Source organism: Microchirus variegatus, assembly GCF_963457635.1.
Source record: "Microchirus variegatus genome assembly, chromosome: 8".
NCBI classification, from domain to species: Eukaryota; Metazoa; Chordata; class Actinopteri; order Pleuronectiformes; family Soleidae; genus Microchirus; species Microchirus variegatus.
In genome coordinates, this window is record NC_139809.1 from 12,292,735 (window position 1) to 12,315,984 (window position 23,250).

At 41.5% G+C, this 23,250-nt stretch overlaps 1 protein-coding gene across 2 annotated transcripts in view; it reads left to right on the plus strand.

Moving 5' to 3' along the window:
- kitlga (kit ligand a) overlaps positions 1–22,987 on the plus strand; it is a 28,755-nt gene extending 5,768 nt beyond the window's left edge. Inside the window, exons 2-10 of one of the 2 annotated variants that reach the window (XM_083893956.1) lie at positions 15,356–15,466; positions 15,848–15,904; positions 16,367–16,519; positions 17,182–17,353; positions 19,175–19,231; positions 19,521–19,618; positions 19,846–19,949; positions 20,886–20,949; positions 21,082–22,987. In XM_083893956.1, coding sequence (XP_083750082.1) covers positions 15,356–15,466; positions 15,848–15,904; positions 16,367–16,519; positions 17,182–17,353; positions 19,175–19,231; positions 19,521–19,618; positions 19,846–19,949; positions 20,886–20,916 — 783 coding nt within the window. In that variant the 3' untranslated portion in view covers positions 20,917–20,949; positions 21,082–22,987. The remainder of the gene's footprint in view (positions 1–15,355; positions 15,467–15,847; positions 15,905–16,366; positions 16,520–17,181; positions 17,354–19,174; positions 19,232–19,520; positions 19,619–19,845; positions 19,950–20,885; positions 20,950–21,081) is intronic. The other variant, XM_083893957.1, reaches the window with a different exon arrangement.
- The last annotated feature ends 263 nt before the right edge of the window (positions 22,988–23,250 follow it).

Sequence of the window (23,250 nt, forward strand, 5' to 3'; positions counted from 1 at the left end):
TAGCTGGACAACCTTGTCTCAAGCACTTTCTGAAAGACGATGTAGAAATGTACTGATGTGAAATTTAATTCTGGAACCAGAGCCTGGGGAAAAGTTGCTGATTATGCCTGTGTTACGGCTCAATTTTTGAAGCAGTTTCCCCGAATAAATCAACGTATGGAACCCGAGAGGTGTAAGAACACTGCAGTAGATGTGAGGCAATAAGCTGAGAAGGTGGTGTTGAATTCATCCCGAGGACAAATTTGTGTCCACACATGCAAAACAGTGTGCACGCACATGTTCATTTCAGGGCACATTTGGGTTCATTTTTTTGCACTGGCCACTTTGGATCACGCCACTCAGGAGTAATCCATCCATCCATCTTCTTCCGCTTTATCCTCCACATGAGTTGGGTGGGGAGCTGTGCCAATCTCAGCTGACATAGGGTGAAAGGCGAGGTACAGACTGGACAGATCACAAGTCAATTTAGAGTGTCTAATCTACATAATCCCCTTATTGCATGTTTTTGGACTGTGGGAGGAAAGCGGAAAACCAGAACACTTCACCTTACCTTCGACTAATAGTTTTGTTCTTTAGCACAGAGTGTTGATATTAGTGAACCTTTTTTTAAATGAAAAACAAGAATGAAATCACTTAAATTAAATTATAAAAACAAGAAGGTCCTAGAATGACTCTTTTCTGTGGACTCCAGTTCACAGACTTCAGTTTTCACTCATCAAATATGTTATCCTGATAATACAAGTTTGCTAGAATCATTTAAAGGTGCATTTCGTAATAAATCTAAAGCAACTGGCCATAAAATCCTCCTAATATGTCACAGAGACTCAGGAATAATGTTCATATAACAAACTGAACTCACCAACAACAACAGTACAGACAAAATATTTGCATTCAAAAAAAATATTTTGCAGACTGCAAATCATGTTTATGTTTTGAAATCATGTTTTGGCATGTGGCGCCACCTACCGCCGTCTACCAATCATTGCAGTCAGTAGAGTCTCAGCTGCCGAGCAACCACGGGTTGCCAGTTACGTCAGAAAACGAAACCTAAAAGACCTCGGTATTTTGAATTTGAATGTAGTAACTGTTTTTTGGCCACATTCTTACATATGGCACCTTTAATGTGTGTTGCATTATGTGGTCACTGGACTATGTGCCCAGTCTGACTTCAGCCATGAGATAAAAGATTTGAGTGAGCCTTTTGGGGTTTTTTTTTTGTAGAAAATGTACAGGTTGCATATTTCTGACATGGAAGTCTGGAGGACACATGGAGGTATGTGATGTGTCTGAAATGTAAACAGCCGGGAACTTATCTCCCTCCAGTCGTCCTCCTTAAACGTATCAGATGAGGTTAAGTGTTTTCTATTGTTGTTGTTTTTGTTGCCATGTAATCAACACTATATTACAGTAGAACCATACAGGAAGCAGAAAACATGTCGATGGTTTGAAAAACAACGCTTACAGATGTCGAACTGTCTGGAATTCCTGCAGGCCTTTTCGGAACCTGGCACGCAAAAGCACCAAATTACTGGCTGGGGTGGCTCAAAGATTTATTAGACTTGGGGGTTTTTTTGTGGGCTTGTCTCTGCACCAGGCAGACAGTTTGGTAAGTATCACATGAATGACAGTGTTAATGGGGAAAATCACTGTCACATGGATGTGACATGTGTGAAGCAGAAGCCAACGGGATACATTTGTCAGCCCGTGTTTGCTTTAGACGACGCTGAAATGCACTGCTATCACGCTAGTTTTCAGCCTCTAGTCTCACTGGACTCGAGTGTCTATAATTTGCAGGATCATTACAGAAATTGTTGATTTCCGGATTTGTTGAGGCACTTAGGACAGGTGGGCCCCTTCCAGAAGATGAGCAATGGTTCCCACATGAAAGGTTTCCCTCGAGGCTGAAACGGTCACATCACCAGTGTCTTGTTGTGTTTATCGTCTGACTCTTGTCTGATTATTTGATTATAGCCCAGGACAAACCCCGGATAATAATTATTATTACAATAATTGCAATAATATTACAACTATTTTTATCTGTATCATCGCAACAAACAGTTTTCACATCAGCCCGTGCCAAGTTGTTACCAATACTGTCATAGTGATTTAGTGATGAAGGTCATGTCAGGTTCTCTTTCAGTTTTCTGGAATTATTAATCAATAACAACGATCAATAAACATCCTGCCTCTTCCCTCAATATTGTTTTATTGTAATGGTATTTGAAATGTGTGATTTCAAGACAGGTAAACTAAGAAAATGGTCTTTGGGTCGATTGTTTGCTGTGCATTATCAGGGATATTTTCCGATTTATACAATTTGTCTCTATGAAATTTTCCCTGAACTGCAGTTTTTCCAGTTCACGTTCGTGTGAATCAGGTCCAATCTGCTGCTCTCCCCTGTGCGGTGTGCTCCTCGTCCGCCCTAAGGGAATACGACTGACTCACTGAGAGTGCAGAAAGTGCAGCCACTAATGTTAGAAACCAAGGCAACCGCTTTCGGCAGAAGCGTCAAGTGTGCATTTGAATATTCTCCCCTCTACAGTGTCACAGATTGTACACGAACACATTGCGTTGTGTTTCTGCTTTGTCGTGTGAAGCCGCTCTGGACCTCTGTCCTTGTTCACCGCTCTCGCTCTCTTGCCTTGGGAGGATTTGAAAACATCAAATCATACAAAGAGTAATTGATTGGAACAATTTATCGCTCTCCTATACATTTTTGTTCACGTGTTGTTACCGCTGCTTTGGGCATAATGGGAACATGGGGGGGGGTTGCAGGATTAAAGATGATTTACCGATTCCCTTTCTGCGACAACACATTTTAATCAGCACGGTCGTCATCCTGTGGTTTATGAGTCTCAATGAACTGTGTATTCTGGTTCTGTTGTAAGGCCTCAGGTTTTGTGTAATTGGCATATTGCCTCAGACTCGTGTAATTATTCGAAGCATGGGGTTCCTTAAGCATGTGGACCTCCGGATATTTTTATGAGCACCATGTCATCTCAGCTGCCTGTCTAGGCATTTGCGTGACTTCAATTTGAATCATCTGCATCACGATCATATAAATATGCTCATTATGGCGTCACTAATAAAACAAATCTAATTATGGCCTAATGGTGCACAGCACTGCAGCATTGATACAAAATGCTATGTCGGAGAGTGGAGACCCTAATACGCTATTACGAGTGTATGAAACTGCTGTGAGACAAATTCAATTATGGCTGTCTGCCAGACTCTTTAAGTAAAAGGTAAAACATTTAAGGACCTGCTTTGCATTAAAAGTTACAGTGAGGTTGACTCAAGTTTTGGAGCAGCCCCACATAGGCAAGCACAGATGTGGCCCAAATGAAAATGACGATTGACTTCCCATGGATATTAAGTGTTATTCTTCATTTTGCTAGTAAAACTAGCATCCCCGTCCATCACTTATAGGCCTATGTTGACAAAAAGTTTCAGTCTCAATTTCAGCCACATTTCTCCAGGTTGGATACCTACAAATATATTTGTACCTACAATATCTACAATATATATATTTGGCCTGGCAGGGGGTTTCATAGGCCACACAGGCAAGCAAGCTTACCTGCAAGCCTTTCATGCAGGGTTTGGAATAATGCAAATCTCAACTGTGTTGTCCAACCTGCCAATGGGACTGCAGTTGCAATTAAGCTCTAAACTATAATCTTCTATATTGCTTCAAATGGTAAGATTTATGGGTGTGCGGACCCATCGCACAGTGTGCGCATTACGCTTTTTGCGCCATCAACGGGCAACGCAAATAACGCGTTGGGTGCGCGTCGACAACGCATCAACGCATGTGTGATCTGAATTTCTGCCACACCGGTAGGTGAAGTATTAAGCCCCGCTATTTAATAAAAAAAATAAAATAAAAAAAACATTTCGGAAACGGAAGAAGTAGTCGCCAAGGATAGTCCCACCTAGCCTCAAACCTGGTGATCCTCGAAACCGACTGACTCCTCTGTCCTGACGGGCCTTTCAGCTGATGAGCCGTTCGAACCAGACGCATGCGAGGGAGCTGTAGCATTGTTCACTTCTTCTTTGCTAGGAATGCGTCCCATTCCCTGCATTCCAGACCGCCACCCAATGGTCAAGTGAGATACTACAGGACCCTGACGCGTGAGTATACCAGTGTTCACGATATGCACTTCGGCGCGGGGGGCATGTGCGTGGAAGTATACAAGGGCCTAATAAAGTAATAAAGTTAAAGGGGAAATAAGTAGTTTATAGTGCCATCTAGAGGAGAGGCTGAAATTTACAACAAAGACCTGTTGCTCTGCTCACCCCCTCCCTTCCCTGAGCGCTACAGTTTTCCTCAGCTGGTCAAATGTCGTCCTCGTTGTCTTTCTCCGTGTCAGCAGATGAGGTTCGTGAGGCGAGGGAGAGGGCGAGCTACCGCGGCCGTAGCAGACGAAGCGGAGAGAGAGGAGGCGGGACTTCCGCTACAAGTAAAGAGACGCTTGTTTTGTTCTCTCGCGTTTGTCCTTACAGGCTCCGGTAGAAACATGGCGTCTCGCTGCTAACAGTGGCTATGCAACCGCGGTCCGCGGTCATGTTATTTAACATGACTTTTTGAAACACTACGAAAATGAAACAAAAACTATTATACAGCGACTAGACAATGCAGGAGCACATAATATGTATAAAAAAGTGGATTTTGGGTTATATAAACCCATAAATACTACATATTGTACCTTTAAATAAAGTAGCTTAGTAAATGAAGATATTTAAATCTTAATGTCTGTCACACTACATATAGCCATATATCAGCTCTGTGCGACTCTCTGTGTTGGTGTAAAAGTATCTGCAAACAGGTTGAGAGGTAGTATTTGATGTCACCGATCCACACACTGAGGCAGATTCAGGCCATATTCAATGTTTTGAGGCTTTCATGAATGAATGCGTCACAATTCGACGGAGGTTTCACAATTTTTGTCCTGGAGATACATGGCTGGATCTCTGTATCCAACAAACAAATCTTACATTTAAGGACAAGCGGAGGCATGAATTTGGCAACAAAACTAAATAATTTGAAGATAGTCCATCATTATTCAGGTAAAATGTTTGTGCTTTAGCTGAAGAAATACTGCAGATGGGACATCACCAGCTGTCAATCTGCATGAAGGGTCTTTAGCTTCTCTTAGGTTCTGCTGCATGCATTCAAGTTCTGAGCAGCAGCACTGGCGTTAATCCTATTAAGCATATATTAAAGCACAAGCTCTTGGTAATCAAATCACCTTACACAAGTACATGCCAAGATAAATCACATTATGTAATAAAGTAACCGAGCCACCTGCAAAATACTAAACGGTTTTATATCCCTCCAAACTGCACTTACAGGGAGCCCAACTTTCAATCTGAATCTGAATGACTGGGGCTTGTTTCAGTAAAAGAAAATAAGCATCTCTTAAAACAGTTGCGCAACTCGGCTTTCGTCCTTGTTGTCGAAGCCAAGTTCCCTTCCTGCACTTAGTGCACAAAAACCACATCTATGTTCGCAAGTCTTTGTTGACATTAGTAAAGGAAGCTACTGTGGGACACTGAGGGGATCATAAAAAAAACCTGCTTTTCCTTTTGAAGGAAAACACCAGTGGGGATTGGTCTCTAAGGACATTTGTTCTAGGATCCTTCCTCTTTCAAATTTGCTCGTAGTACTAAGAGATTCAAGACGCCCGAATCAGAACCAAGCTAATGCAATCACTAAAAATGCAGCTGCACAACTTAACGTCTGCATCTAAATTTCACAGTGACAAAGTCGATTCCTGCCGACTAAGTGGATGCAATCCACATCACTAAATCTTTAGAACACAGGGAGACTCTCAAGACAAGACAGTAATCTGATTATGCAACAGTTTCATCTCCAACAACATGTATGGAGGAGTTTCTTCCCTGGGAATATGGGATAATTAAGTCTCATCGAGCCAAAGGACACTTTCTTGGCCCAAGTTTGGAGGAGGAATCTGATGTATGCGCCCTGGGATTACTTTCCCCTCTTTGTTCCCATTGTTTTCTTTGCAAGACTTTTGTGATTATATTTTTCGCCATTAAACCCCCTCTAAATCTTCCGCGGCTCCCTGACACTTTGATAATATTTGGTTAGAAGGCTGCAACATTTGGTTTGCGCTAAACCTTCAATCTCCTTGTTTAGCACAGCAGGGGGTGTTTTTTTTCCCCTCTGGGTGTTCACTAAAGCCATTGTGATGTCTGATCTCATTAGAGATTTCTGGAAATGTGCTTATTTCCTGTTTTTCCTCTGCAACACATGCTTGATCACAGACACAACAAAATGTTTTCACATTCTAGTAAGTGAGCCATTGACTGCCCCGGCCAGAGAAAGCGTGTACGGTGTGGTTTAGCACTGAACATGTGGCCGTTTAATTAACGTCGGGAGCTCTTGACTTTCTGTCTCTTCAGCTGTTGATGATTTCGTCAGATCTGCATGGCTTTGCACAAAGGACCAGAGTCCCCAGCAGACTCCATCCTTCCATGTCATACCATTTTATTATAACATGCTTGTAACACTGCCACACTTTTCTCATTTAATTAGGCAGAAACAGAACACCCACAGCAGGCATCACGTGACACAGCTCCTCATTAACGTTGAACATATCCTTCCATATAGTTCTTTTTTTGCAACCTGCAAAAACACCACTGCAAACGTTGACATACTGTATGTCCAGAGGCGATTCTAGAGTCTGTAGGGGCCCTAAGCAACAATTCCCAGGGGGCCCTTCCTTCCAACCAGTGTTCATCACCATTATGTTATAAATAATCTGACACCAACGAAAAATGTACAGGTTCAAAAAAATTTTTATTTATTTTTTTCGAAATGAATGAAATAACATGGAAAAACCTTGTAATTAAAAAGCCTGTGAAAATATAAATGTAAAGAACAATACAATACTGTAAATAGCTTTTAAAAAATTATATAAACTTAGTAAGAAATACATTACAATGTAAAGAATCCACATTATAAAGCAATATAAATATATAAAACAATAAAATACTGTAAATAACTGAAAAAAAAAACATATATAAACTGAGTAAAAAAGATATGCATTACACTGTAAATAATCCTCTTCATTTTCCAACTTGCAGAACGATAACATTACACAGGTTAACGTGAGGTGGGGCCCCTTTAGGGAGGTTTCCTACTGAGATGTCATTGCAAATCGCCCATTGTTTTTTAAGGGGGTCTAGGATGTGGCTGCTCACTGCACATTTCAGTAAAAACAGCCCTCAGGCTCCGAGTGTCTGGGGCCCCCTATCAGCTCTGGGCCCCAAGCAATTGCCTGCCTTGCCTGTTCACAAGCTGCGCCCTTGTGAACGTCCTACAAACATGCTGTGAGGTATAATTATGACTACCTTTTGAAAAGATATTCATAATTTCCGTTCCAATTCTTTGTTGAATCCTTATTATAATTCCTGATCAGTTTTCTGCCTGTGGGAAACGTCACAGGTCTTTAGCATCAACATGTTTTATGACAACAGTGTAAAAATAGATTCAGGGGGAAAATTCTGCTGTCATTTAGTCAAAAAATGTCTGCTAAGCCCATGTTTTTATAACAGGATATAACTCTTTTGGTATTTTGGAATTCAAACTTCTTATCAAAGACCATTTCTTCTCCATCACAACTCGGTGTTGTGATTTTCCAGCAGGGTACGCAAAACACAGATAATATACCAGAAAAATATCCTGGCATTAATAAAAGGAATAAATAAGCATTCATAAGATTCAAATGGGTCAAATAATTAACTGCTGTGGGAATTGGAACCAGTTCTCAATTCCCATCCCCCGTTTTCACAACAGATACTGGGTTATTTTTTTCATGGAAATTGGCTAATTTTAGGTCTGCTGCCTTCACTGCCATCTCCTGAAAGTGGGAAACTCAAGCTTTGGTTAACTAAATTTGCTTCACCCTCGGATCTTCAAACGAGTCATAAGGTCTTCCATCCAAAAGGTTTATTCTGGATCATTAGAAAGACAGCAATGGTTTCGAATCACTGCTAAGTAATAGAGTTTAGTTTTCAGAGTTGGAATGTAGAGAGAGAGAAAACATCATTCCATCCAAAGCCTTTCAAGTTGGCCTGCAGTATATGTCAGAGCCGGCTGAACTTAATAGTGGTTTATTACTTTGCTGTAAATGTCACTTTCTATCTAAAACAGACTTGGTAATACTAGTGAAACAGTTTTTTTTACGAGTTATTATGGAGTAAACTGTTAAAACATGCTCTAAAATATACTGAAATCCATTTACCTTATATTATGGTAATAAATAAATATATATGTTTAGAGTTGTAATTAAACTCCGTCCATAAATGTCAAATGTTTACTCGTGACTAATGTTACTACACTGTTATTGGTTGCTTTTAATGAAAAACTAATACATTTTTGCATTCAGGATGGGATACAGACCCCTTTATGCTGAACAACAATTCTCCATGAACAACACATTTTTTATTTTTTATTACAATGCACAATAAAACCATGCCAGACTTTTAAACAGGTGCCTCTTTCATTTGTCTGTTTGAATCGATATAAAACACCATAACTGCTTCACTCCATTATGGTGATACTGGTTCTCTGCTACTATAAAGGAACCTCAGCAGACACAATGTCCAATACTAATTTGATTTACACTAAGTGAGCTCCAGTCGCTTGACGATCAAAGCTTTCTTGTACCATTTGGCGGTCTCATAATACCCTTTAACAAGTCATATTTTAATTGGTGTATTATATTTCAAGGTAATGGATTTGCCGATGACTACTACCGTCTTCATCCTGGCAATGTTTAAGCGCTTTGCAAGATTACAAAACAAGTCTTGAAAGTCCTTTGAGATAAGAAATGCTACTTTCTTTTGAGTCTTATCTTTGGGTTGTTTTTTTACGAGCTAAAAACAACCTCCTGAATATAATGGGCTACATTTGCAGTTGCTTTATTAACATGTTAAATATTGACATTCAAGTGCGAGATCCAGCCTCGTAAAAACCGTGACCTACGATGAAAAGGCGACTTTTTTTTTTCTCGTCAGTTAAGGAACAGAAAAGGGACAAAAACCCTGGATGAGCTCTACGATATCTGATGCATCACATGGTAAAAAAGTGGAGGATAATGACTCAAAACTCCGTCTCTCTCTCTGCCTGCATGTTGCCATGGCAGGCTAATGTCATGCAAGGTCGCGTGGTCCTCTTTTATGAGATTATGTGGCTGACAGGGGCCATGAGGCCGGTCGTCTGGAGAGCCTGTTCAAGCTAATGATCCCTGGAGTTCAAAGTGGCAGAGAAAAATGAGACGAGGGAGAGCAGGCCTCGCAGGCATCGAGGACGACCGACAATGGACCCCCGAAAATGAAAAAGGCTCCAGTTTGAAGTTGTTTGCACCTGACTCTTCAGCTCTGTTGGTCTCATAGCAGCTGGTTCAGAGGCAGAAGCACCATTGTTTTTTCAGTTTCCCTTCCAGTGGTTATGGAGGCCGCCCCTGTTGACTGTCTGTGAGGGATTGATGTGTTTGGCACAAACTGCATGTTAGGAGTCCACGAGCATGTTTTTTTGGAACTTGTAGCAACAGGATTTGTTTGTTATTGCACGCGTGTTTTCTCATCGAGATGCTTTTCCCATCGGTTTCCTCACTGGAAGAAGACAGCTATGAAAAGATGGAATTATACTTGTTGTGCTGTAATACAGATCATCGAAGGCTTTTTGTTTTATAATGGTTTAGTCAAAGAGATGTGAAAACTTAATTGCATGCTTTATTATGACTATAACTGATGTAAACCATAAATAATAAATAGACTATGGTGCGATTGATGCGTCACCTCAGTTTTTTCTCTGGTTTTTTTTTGTATGCAAACTCAGGAAACAGCTGTTTTTCTCATCGATACCTCACATAGCATTTAGACATTGAAGAGAGAAAATTACAGGTTGTGCGTTCAGAAGCTCTGATGCAATGGATAACAATCACAGGGATTCTCCATTTAGCATGAACTGCTCATTTTAACAAATACAACTGGACAAAACTTTGTCAAATTGCCACTGTCTACAAAGCGGCTCTTCACAAATCGGCGACGACGACGACGCCGCCGCCCGGAGCTTGAAACGGGATTTAACAGCAGCAGCAGAACAATTTGAAAATGCCTCTAAGAACAGGAAACGCTTTCATGCAGCGGAGCTTAGCCGCGGAAACAATGCAACAGTATATCCAGTATCCAGTAACACACTTCTCGTTCAAGATAAACCACTTATCCGGTGGCTTAAGCAGCTCATTTGCTCAACGAAGAAGTGAATAATTGCACAACAACACAGCAAAAGTGACTTAATTGCATATCAGACAACAAGTAAGAAATGACTGTTAAAGGAAGTATTGCCCAGTCCAATGAGTGTTAAACCTATTATTTTGCCTAAGGAAGATTTGACTCTGTTGACAATAAAGTTAATTTGATTTGAAACACTAAGTTGATATCCAGTGCGTCACTCTTTTTCGATATAAAAGAAAAGGTTCATATCTAAGGGATTTAAAGTAATGTGACCTTAGTTTCAGATTAGAAGACACCAATGAATGCATAATTATTACAATTATATTTCATTTCTACTACAGTCCTCCCAGAAACCCTACAGAGTGTGGTCCTTTAGCAGCAGCTGAGGCAATGACACAGTCATTAGTGCGACGTGTCGACAGAGTGGCATGAAAGTAAGGACACAGCGAGCGCACACACACGTGTGGAGAAAGTTCTTCAAAGTCCAACACAAAGAGTGGTGCGAGCAAATCAACGATGTGTGGCTTTGCAAAAGAGGTGCCGAGTCAGGATTGTGTAATGTCACAGTATGTGAATAATTAAAATGGATCTAGTTTGGGAGTGGCAGCCTCAGAAGCTTTAGAAGAACATGCCTTCCTTGCTCGCTTGTTTTGACTGTGTTTCAAAATGACTGCAATTGTTTCGTTGCATGAGATGCAGGTCACGATATTGCAATTATGCCACTGTTTGTCAGGCAGGCTGCTCATTCTATTTCAAGTTTGACTTGATTTCCATTTGACGTGAAGATGAAGTGGCGACTGTCTACACCCACCCATGGAGCATGAAATGCAAGATGCCAGTGTTGCCAGTTCATATTGAATATTTCATCAGTTCTTTCCTGATGATTTTGTCCCATTCTCATTTGTGACATGTGTTTATTAGCAAGCTTTCACTAGGCTTTTTGTTTACCTCCATTTGTATGATTGGCAGGTTTGGTGCTCTAAACTCACATACATACAAACGGCCTGAGCCGCTGAGAGACAGATCTGGCCCTAGATATACAAACAGTATAAACTCAAATGGAATTGCTTAACTTTGTCCCGAGTCCTTCGAGTGTATCCATAAAAAGCCTTTGCTGCACAGTTACCTTTGATGCAGCGCTGTCAGTTCCCCCCTTGAAGCCGTAAACAGGGTCAGCGCCTGGAAGTTCTCAAAATGACATAATTTTAGGCTCAAATTAGACAAAGATGCAGTTGTGACTTGTGAGGGTTGTGAACTGTCTGTTCTGCATTACATTGGTGTTTCATTTTCTTGAAATCTTTCAGTAATTACTATTTGGACACATGCCGAGGTTTGCCTATTGACTATTCGCTTACATACATGCGTGCGTGCGCGCGTGGGATATCTTCGATTTTCTTGAACTGCTTATGATCCTTAACAAATGCGGTACGTGACGGGAGGAGGCCGAGGCAGAAATGATGAATCACAAGGCACAAGGCACACACACACACACACACACACACACATCGCTCGCTTATTGTTTCAGGTTGGCAGTGGCAGGTGGTTTGGCGAGCAGCGAAATCTCATGTGTAGCAATCAGAGATCCCTAATTCAGGAAGCTCTTTTCAGTAGAAGTACATGCTGCTGTGACCTATGCCTAAATAAACAGGAGCACACAATCCTGTTGTACTGGTTCAAATGCCAGAACAGAAGACACCCATGTGTTGATTTATGTAAAGCTTTGGGGACGGGCACTGACTGGTTTTAAATCAAATCGCATAATAGAGACAGATTAGAGAGGAGATGATGGCCATTCTTATAGTCCGTGAGAGGCTTACTGTACATCTAAACTTCTGCAGCACGTGTCATAACAACAAGGACTAGACAAAGAGACCAGGTTTAAAATTGTCCTTTACAACATTTATTTATAGAAGTACAGAATTTACATCAAGATGGAGGAGGAAGTGCCAGCAAAACACACCAAAATACACTTTCACGTGGATTGTGAGAGAGGAATCTCACAGGGTCATTCAAACAGATCACTTTGCTCCCAAAATACAGGTTCACCCCCTTTTTTTCCACCCATCAGGCATTTCCATGATAATGGAATCAATATTGGAACTTCTCTTTTTATCAACAGTGACATGCATTTTTTTTGCTGATAGAGTAATTTAATGACTCATTACATGTATGAACTGCGCGTGCCTGGTGGGAGGACGGATTACATCTAATCCAGTATGGTCAGAAAAAGTTGCGTCTGATTGTTCGAAACAATAGTTTACCACCCTCTGCATGTCAAAACACAACGGTCGCAGATTACGCTTTCTTTAAAGCTAAAACTTGGGACAGTAGCACGTGTCCAAGGAAACGAGAAATAAACAGCAAAGAAATGCTTTTAGTCAAATTTCCTTCTAGGAAAAAATCCTTAACTGTTATTTCCACAATCTCACGTCAATATTTAAACGGTCGAAAGCTTATTGTCCTTGTGTCTTCAAGTCATGTGTCCCACTTCGATTGAATGACTGTGAATGCGGTTTGCGATGAAAACTCGTTCCAGAGAGGTGGCTCTCACAGAAATGCTGGTCAGGCATGACTTGCGTACACAACCGTGTCCACAGCCATGACTATACTGGTAATTTACGTTTACTTGTCTAGACAGGTGGCGGCTGTGTGTGTGCTTGTTCAGAAGCAGCGAGCACTGATGAGAGCCAATGTTTGTGTACCTTTTCTAGCGTTCTTCTTTTGAAATACTACGTAAACCTGCATCCTTTTCTAAAATATGTCAGTTGTGGGTCTTTGCCCTTTGGAGGTATTTAACTGAGTGATAGTTCCCCTCGTGTGACGTTGTCGCCAAAGTCACATTGGTTCCATCAGGATGGATGGACCTGAGTTTCGGACATGCAAGCTGTAGAGGAGGAACCTAATATTTTTAGACATGAAGTGTGGAAGGTGTGGCTACAGGAACTCGTACTCCAGATCTGACACGAATAGATAACAATGAAAAGGGAAACTGAAGTCACTGAGTCCCGGTTCGACCGAGGGCTTCTCTGTGCGGCGACCTCTGCAGGGTGCAGCCCGTGACCCTCTTGTTAGACAGTGAGTGACACCATTGAACCATGAAGCAGGCTAAAGAAACCCTTTGTTCCTTAAAAGTCATTTTCATACCTTCCCTCAAGGTGTGTTCCAAATTTAGGAATGCATAGAAGTATTTGCATACAATTGTTAACAGTGCATGTCGTAGCATGGAATTTGAAACACTGACTAACGTTTTCCAACGTTTTATGGACCAAACGAAAGTTGCAGCCCTGGTATGTTAGAAGTGACACAATGGGAAACATCTCGGTGCAGCAGCTCTGCAGGTGCAATAGTTGTGTAGTGTGTAAATGTGTGTAGAGGAGACACATGGCAGGAACACCGCCGCCGGTGTCCCTCTGGACCATGGATGCTCTTGATGGGGGAAACTGAAGCCCTGTTTACTCAAACAAGACAGTACATGGTACTCAGGACATGGCATCAGTATGTGCCACACACCACACACAAAGCGGTGACCGATAAAACTAGTCTGGATAAACAAGAAGTCAAGTTATCACGCATCTGTCAGGCCTACATTTAAGTAGTACAGTATGTCTTCTCTGTAACTTCTTCCCTGTGTTCCTTGGTTATTACTTCTTTAAAAAAATTCACCTCCAAAACTCTAGAACAGGGGTCACCAACCTTTTTGAGACAGAGAGCTACCTTAAGGGTAAAAAATAATATGGAGGGCTACCATATAATATTTTTTTGTTTGTTTACCATTTAAATGATTAATATTATGCATTCAACTGCATACACATTCATTCCAGTGCTTACTCCTAACGATTACCAGTTTTTATAAACAATATCAAAGATATTTTACTGAGCGATCATACGGATACAGGCAAGTGAGGTGAAGTGAAGTGAGCCCGCGGGCACCGTATTGGCTGCCTGCGGGCTACCAGGTGCCCGCGGGCACCACGTTGGTGACCCCTGCTCTAGAACCATGTGATTGTGTATCTGGTTTATTGAACTGCTTTTATCTGCTCAGCCACTTGTCCCTCACACGCGTCCATTTATGTAAATGAAAGCACAGCGACCAGATGTGCAACATCTCACTGGCAATGGCGGCGGCGGCGAGTGACTTCATTTCTGTCACATGCCGCCTCGCGCCGGATGTGTTGTGGCCAGTATAAACCAGGCTTTATCCAAAGAACTGGACACTCCGTGCCAAAAAAAAAGTTTTTTTTGCATGAAAATAATCCAAGTCAAGGCACTCAAACACGGCTCTTGAGTTACAATGCCTTCATTTTTGTTAGGGTTTAAGATGTTAAAAACACGTGACACTATTGTCACGATGATATTATGATATATTACTGCATTGTTATTCAGTTATTGCCAAATGCTAGTCCAGAGTTCACTTCATTTATGTTCATTTTGGCATTTTGGCCAGTTTAAGTGCATTTGTTCATGTGTGATGTCATTAATCCCTATAATGAGCATGAATTAGGCGTTTCTCTGCACATCGGCTTATTCTCCTTCGTGATGTATCTGGTTTTTTTCCAAACTGTAAATATTTCTTCTCATTCATTCATCGTAGAGTCGCGTGAGACAAATCTGTTATTTATTATTCAGACATCAAATAACATCAAACATCATTCCGCTTTGCCGTACATTTTTTGGCGCCCTGGTGGCGTATATAGAATCCCTGACCTCATTTATTCGGCGACATCTGATTCCAGTTCATTCATATACTGTCCAAATGTGGCTCATGACATGCAGAGTGTGGGACATAACTAAGGAATTAGCAGACGTCAAACACATCTGCGTCAGCATGTCGACGCGAAAGAGTAAAAGGCTGCTTTATGTACGTCGAGTCTTCCTGTGTCAGTGCGGTCGGCGGTTAGACACGGCTTTCAGATGGCCAGATTCCTTAAGCTCATGACTGCGGATCTTTTGAGTTCCACCTGTCACCTGCAGAATCTGCTCTTTCTCTGATATTTGTCGTTGTTTGCAGAAGAACCCTGATCTCCTTGCTGTGATACTGAGACCTGTTGTCTAAGTGTTTCTTTTTTTTGTTTCCTTTTTGATGTTGCAGATTTGGATACGTGTCTGTGTCTATTTACTGCTGTTCATCGCGCTTGGGGTACATTCGAGTACATTTGACGTCAACACAGTGACAGATGACATCTCTAAACTCGCTATTTTGGTAAGTAAAATATTCAGCCAGTTGCATATCTGCTTAATCAGTGATGTGCAGCATGGAGCTATGTGATTGCTTCATGAGGCACTGTTTGATTTAGTTCCACATAGAAAAATGACAAAATCTTGGAATACAGGTGGTCACAGGTCAACCTATGAATTGTCTGTGTTTTGCCATTTTCAATCATATTAAGTCAGGAACATTGGCTGATTCTGGACTATATTGTGATTCAAATGAATTTCAATGGTTGTGCGCTGCTTGTTTTATAGCCATTGCAAGTGCAGACAAAATCATTGTAAACAGATGCAGAATTACAACAACCTGGATATGAGTGTGTGACTGTGCTATTGTTCATTGTTCAGTTATTTTGTCTCTTTTCCTCTTCAGAGACATAATATACCTAAAGATTACAGGATTCCAGTTAATTTCGTTCCAGAAGAAGAGGTAAGATACCAGGCTTTTCTCAGAAAACTAAATATTTCTATTACTATTTAAAGGTGCATTATGTAATAAATCTAAATCAACTGGCCATAAAATCCTCCTAATATGTCACAGAGACTCAGGAATAATGTTCATATAACAAACTGAACTCACCAACAACAACAGTACAGCCAAAATATTTGCGTTCAAAAAATATATTTTGCAGACTGCAAATCATGTTGATGTTTTGAAATCATGTTTCGGCATGTGGCGCCACCTACCGCCGTCTACCAATCATTGCAGTCAGTAGAGTCTCAGCTGTTTGCCAGTAACGTCAGAAAAACGAAACCTAAAAGACCTCTGTATTTTGAATTTGAATGTAGTAACCGTTTTTGGCCACATTCTTACATATGGCACCTCTAATATATTATCTAATGAACATGCTATTGCTCGTCTTACGCCTTCATTCTTTTTTTTTTTTTCCAGGGTGGGATGTGTTGGGTAAAACTGAATATCTACTACCTGGAGGAGAGTTTAGAGCTTTTAGCAAATAAGTTTGGAAACATTTCGTCCAACAGTAAAGATATTAACATTTTCATCCAAATGCTCCAAGAACTGCGGCTCAAAATGGGATCTCTGGTAAGTCGTGGCACACTCAGACAGAATATGGTGTCTCATAATCAATAGACCTGTCATCACTGTTGCAAAATGAAGAGCATCTTTTAACGAGGTGACAAACGCCACAGTCTCTCATGAGTTTTGTGCACTCGTCAAACTCTGGCAGACTCTTTCACTCCATCCTGTCTGGGTTTGAGTCATAGAGGACTTTAGGATTTTAAAAATCAAGACCACAACAGATTTATTTGTACAAATTGTTTGTTGTGATTAAATTAGAACACGATGTGACTGAAAACAAGCCCTGCTCACAGTCCAATAGCTTTTACATGATCCAAGCCTGCGTTATAATACACACACATTTTTTGATCCAATATCCCCCCCGCCCTTGGTTTTTGAAGAAATCCCACCCCAGACTCTTCCAGATTTGTGGTTTACTAAACATGTGGCTTCAAAACGGGTATTCACAAACCAGCGGGGTGGTGGTGTCATGGTGGGTTGCCACTTGTTTCTGGCACATGTTCAAAGACTGTGACAACGTCACTACTCCACAAACACTTTCAATCTGTGAAATACATAAAAACACAGAGGGGGGGGGGGGAGAAAAGTGTGGATAATGTTTCTTAAGATCGACGCTCTCTTAAAAAATTGCTGATATATTGTTCTGTGTTTTTGCGTCTCTGCAGGACTCGATCATGTACGATTTCGAGTGCCACTATAGGGAAGAGAGGTGGGAGACGGCGCATTACTTTGAATTTGTTAAAAAGTTCCTTATAGCTGCAGAGAATAGAGGAGATTCAGACGCGTGTGATGCTCCTCCTTGTCCGTCTACGCCGTACACGGAAGCAACACAAGAAGGTAAGAGAGAACGCCTGCTGTGTCATCTGGGTTGACGTTGGGATTATAAAAAGACTCTTTTATGAATGAGCACTTTCAGTGGACAGATTTCCAGGAAAAAAAATGTACCACAGAGATAAATTACCCCCCCCCATTTAAAGAAGCAACCAGAACATCGATTGATCTTCAATGACTATCGTTTTGGAACACGTCACAAGCTGATTTCATTAGTGACACTGCTAATTATCTCAGAAAGTCCTTTGATAACCCGATCAATGAAGGCTTCATAAAGCAAAAGCAAAATGGAGATGACGCCTCCGGCCTCTCTCATGTGAGGATTTGATGTTGACTGGTGTATCATTTGGTGGTTGTATTTTACAGCGTCCAAAATATTAAAAAAAAACACGTCCAAAAAAACAACCACTCTTCACGCTAAAAATGAACTATCATCTTAATACCAATTAAAGTGTGGTTTTATGGGAGTAAGACTCTTATTGTTTTTGCCATGCGTGTGGTTTTATGATGCGTCGTTGACTAGAACATATCAGTCACCTCGCTAGAGGTCACCTCTTCAGGATACAGGAGTTTCCATTAGAGCTGGGCGATAGGGACCAAAAGTCATATCCCGATATATTCAGCCGGAAATTTTAGGCTGAATATCGATTATACGAAATATATCCTGATATTTTTTCTGCAGAGTGCGAGCTGGGAAATGAAATGTTCAGTCAAAGTCAAAGCCAAATATGACATGTAGTTTTACTGAAACCGGCTATTTCAGTGAACAGTTGGAAACTCAAGTGAATAAATAATAAACAGGGGTTTCTTCATCTCGTTCATGAATAAATCATCAGCTGTTCAAATAATAAAATGTAAACTGTATAACAACAGGAGAATCTAATTCCATATCCATTTAAAAAATATATCACTATATTTTTGATATTGATATGTCGTCCAGCCCCAGTTTCCATACAAGGCTAGGGTTGGGCATTGTTTGAATTTGACGTTTCCGGTTCCAATTCTTTGTTTCGATTCCGGTTCTCAATTCCGATTCTTTTAAGAAACACAACGTGTCAAAGTCGGTCACTGGGTATCGAAACTAGGAATCGAAATTTAAAAATTTTAACAATTCCGGGAGAATTGGAAAGTTAGTCCCGGTTCCAATCGATACTCGATGCCCAACCCTAAACCGGTGTGTTGATACAGCTACAAGTCTTGATTCCTGCTTTAAGCACCAAAATCACACCTGAGTACACTAGTGCCATATTTGTTCAGTGTAGAAATAGTTGAATTCAGTGCTAAGTGAGGAAAATCTGTGTGTGCTTGAAAACATGGCCACTCTCCTTGGGACTATTGTGAACGGGCTTTATTTAGGACAGATCTCTCGTGGTGTTTTTTGGAGAATCTTTAACCATTATGTCCTCACAAGGACTTTACAAGATTAAAAAAAAACAAAAAACATCTCAGTGCTTAGAAAGATCGCCCGGGGGGAGACACGGCTGAGTCACAGGACTGAGTGAAGATGTCCCCAGGCAGTGCACTGTGAAAAGAAAGAAAAGGGCCGAAACCCGACTGTATACGTGTTGATTACAGAGCAATCTTCCAATCTTCCCAAGCGCTTGGCTTTTCTTTGAGTGGTCACATCAGATCTTTTGTGAGAGTGTGTTTGTCTGTGGGGAGCAGTGGGGGAAGGGGGGGGGGGGGGGGGGGGGGGGGTGTTGTATGTGGGTAGGTGGTGGGGGGGTGGTGATGATTGGGTGGTGAACCTATCTCTCTTCCAATTTCTCCTCTTTTAACCCCAAATTGAACCCCCTTTTTTTTTTTCTCCATCCTCCATCCTCCCAGTATCATCCACGTCCAGCACTGAAGGCCCAGTGTGTTCAACACCAGGCTGCAGTACATGTACGTGCACAATTCCTGTCATTTCTAAATGTGTTGACTCTTTGGTTGGTTTCAAGAGCTGAAAACTGTTTTTTCCTCAGCAACTTTTGCTGACTTGCGCAAATGACTGACATTCTGTCACACAATAGGGGTTTGGTCAGGTTGTAAGAGGCACTGAACTGAAGAAAATGTATGATAGAAGCAATTTGATAAAATAACATGAACATATTAGTGTTACCAATCAACTTGGGGTCAAAATCTTTGACTGTAAATCACCATATGTCTTTTTTTTTTTGTTTCTTCCCTGTAGTCACAGAACAAAGATCCATATCTGAGATGGTGGAGCGAAGCCTTCTCTCCTTACTGCTAATTCCACTTCTAGGCATCATATTCCTGATTGTGTGGAAGGTGAGGTGACCTTTGACCCCTGCTACTAATCAGTTAAAGCTTGTGCTCCAGAGATAATTGATGTTTGTCAATGCTGGGAGAAAGCTCTTTGATCTGTGGTATTTATGACAGTTAGAGATAAGCGCGGTATTACCATGCAGATCAGATGCTGTGCAGGTCATGAGCTGCAGCCATTCGAAACAGAGGACTTTTGCAAATAAAGGTGATTTTTCTACCTCCTGAAACAGATCCGATCACGGAGGGATGAAGAGGATCCTCAGCAGGACGCAGCAGGTGGACTTTACTCGGATCCAGAATGGACTGTACCTCCACTGGACGAAATAACAGAAAAGTAAGGCCTTCTTTTCCACTTCGCCGTCTCTCTTTCCGTCACCACTTCGCCCGCCTCTTCGTTGGTTTGAGGTTTGGCCCGTTTTCAGCAGTCATCAGTTTTGGCTTCGGGCTTAATCACATCTTAGCTTAATCTGCGTCACAAAGCAATGTGTGGGGGTTATGAAATAAGTTGTTATTTAGCAGGCATAGATCAAGTCTGTGTGGTAATAAGCTCCCTGCACAGACGACATATCAAGGAAGTTGTTCAGCTTCCTGCTCCACTTTCACACCATATCTGCACGTACAAGATGAAACGTACTGTTCTGACATCTTCCAAGCCTTGACACATCCTTGACAGCAGTAAACAGCTATTGGCACACTCACACACACACATCAGCTATCATCACTCATCACTGATGTCACTTTCCCTGAAATGATCCACTTCATTAAAGAGACCGCTTTTTCATATTGAAAATCTATCAGATACTGTTTCACTGTGTCACAGCACACGCTTAGAAATAAAAGTGCTAAGTAGAACCATATAAGGTTCTTTGGCTTGCCCTCGTAGGATAACCATTTTGGAGGGTTCCACCAAGAACCCTTTTAAAACCCTTTAATCAGGAAAGGGGTTTTAAAGGGTTCTCTGGATCAAAATGGTTCTAACTATTAGTGTTACCAAGAACCCTTGAAAAACCCTTTCTGCGGGAAAGGGCTTTTCAGAAGCAAATGGTTCCAGGTAGAACCTCAGCCCTTGTAGACGAACCCTTATTTCTAAGAGTGCACAGAACCTAAAATCTTCTCCTGTGTAGCTGCCACGTGACGAAGCACCGAATGTGACGCTCGACTCCTGTCATGTGAAAGCTCTTTTCAGCCTCCCCTCCATTTAATTTGCTGGCCCTGCTGCTGTTGTTGTCGTTGGACAGTGGGTAATGCCGTTCTTTCTGCTCAATTACAGAAACAAGCTGAACGTCATCGCGACAGTGTAACGCTTAACCTTCAAATGTTCCTCGGCAAACTTGGTGAGTTTTTCTCGGAAAAAAAATAAAATAACGATTATTGGTCGTGAACTCTTGCCCGTCACTGCAGCTCTGAACCCTCTCCCCCTCCCTCCTCTCTCTCTCTCTCTATGTCTCTCTCTCTCACACACACAGGGCTCCACACTTTTCTCCTGGTGGCGTCCGACAACGATGGTGAAAACGCAGCATGAGGCCGACTTTCATAGCGAGATCTCAGAAGTGAAAGGAAAGGCCTGTTATTGACTGCTCTCCAGACTCACAACAGCAGACTCGCAAACTGCCAGGACTGAGATTTGCTCTGGTTAAATCATGCCCTGCTACATACGGACAAGCTTGCCTTTCTTGTACGACTGCATTAACCAACCGCATGCTTCTGAATAAAAACACTGTGTGAGATTTCGGCAAAAAGAGACAACAAACCCCCACCACCACACCACCCCCCTCTCTCCCTGTATCACACCTCCACTGGATTCTCTGGCTTCTGCGAATCATCCACCAGACCCTTCTGTGTCGCGAAAAATTCTTTAGGGCAAAGACAATGGATGACGGATATGGAGACCACTGATGATAATCACTGAAGCGGTAGAAGTGTGAACAGGGCACGCTGGCTGTGACCTTTTCCCATGTAGGCCGTCCTGCTGCTGCTGCAGATACCGACAGAGGCGGCAGGACGCACAAACCAACCTGTTTTTCTGTATGTAGTTTATTGTGTTTCTATCATGTCTGTGGTCTTACATTGTACCATGTCCATTCTTTGGTTTTGTGCCTTGTTTCATTAGCGTGTTTCATTAAGTCTGTGTGTAAATGTCAACAACAACAAAAAAGCCTGTCAGTGTGTGTGTGTGTGTGTGTGTATGTGTGTGTGTCTATGTGGTAGCAGACAGTGGAGAGATTGTTACAATGGCAGATTAGACCGATCTCATCACAGTAACACAACAGATTTTATCTCCAACACCCCCCCCCCCCCCCTCTCTCTCTCTCTGTCAAATAAACGTACACGATGACAGATTAGTTGGATTGACCTGTACCTAGTTAGGATTTGGAAAACAATATGTAAAAGTCATATCAGAACAATCTGCTGTGGATGTAACTTGTGACATGTGTGGCCACATATTCCATGTAGCCTCTGTAACCTTTAGGAAACAGATCAGAGCTGGTAACTATGTTTGTTTCATGTGTATATGGGACTATATGTTGGGACTTTTTTTCTTAGGAGATGAGAGTATATTGTGCTAAATAATTAAATCTGTGTTTGAAAAATGAAAAAAAAAAAAAAAAAAATGAAAAAAAAAAAGTATACCACATTGGTGTTCATATAAGCAGCAGTAACGTCCAGCATCGATACCTGGAGTTCTTTGGGTACGGTCAAGTATTGTCTGTTGTATTGAACTGCGAAGAACTTTATTCATTTCAAAATGCATCTTTGAGGAGCGCTCAACACGTGACTGTTGCCATATTTCTGTGGCATCTTCGATCTGAACCTCAGTGTTCACATAGTTCATAGCAACAGTACCTCCCCCATAGGAAAGTGTAGCGAAAAAATGCTGTTATATTAAAGCCTGAAGCTGATAAGATAGACTCAAAAATGCATTTTTGATTGAACAATATTAGATCATACTATCTATGGCAGTTTAGACCCGAGACTCAGTATTCTGATGGAGACACAGGCTAGTGTAGTCAAAATCAAGCAAGGTATACCATGTCGAATGTTGCTCTTAAAAAAGATAAAAAATAAATAAATATATATTATGAGCCGCAACAGGTCTGAGGTGTGAAATACTGTACGTGGCTCCCCCCCCCACTTCCCTGTCCTATGTGAGGACGTGCGGTCTGCATGTCTGATGCATGATGGAAGCCAGAAAATCGATTTCATGCGTTCTCAAGAGAGTGACTGTCCTTAAGTACTGTTCCTGTGTAGGTTTTTGTTGTTGAGTGGTCTGAGAAGAGTGAGAAAACAGTGTTTTCGGGGCTCAAGCAACCCAACCCATCCCACTTCAGTGAGTGAATCAACTGGCTCTAGGCAGGAAATAAGTCTGGGTGCCAAAAAAAAGAAAGAAAAAAGCAAATATAATTATTGCCCGGTTGGTATTCTGGGTGAAAACTCTACTGTATTCTGTATTTTTGTATAAATGTAAACAAACATAAATAAGATATGAATAAAGTACACGTATCCAACTGTTAATTTATTGATTTGTCGTTTGTGTGCCTTTTTGTCAGGCTGCACCGAAACATGGCGACCAGAAAATCTGATTTCCTGTTCATAATTGGTCAAAGTTTTGTCAGGAAATCACAACAAGCTTGTCC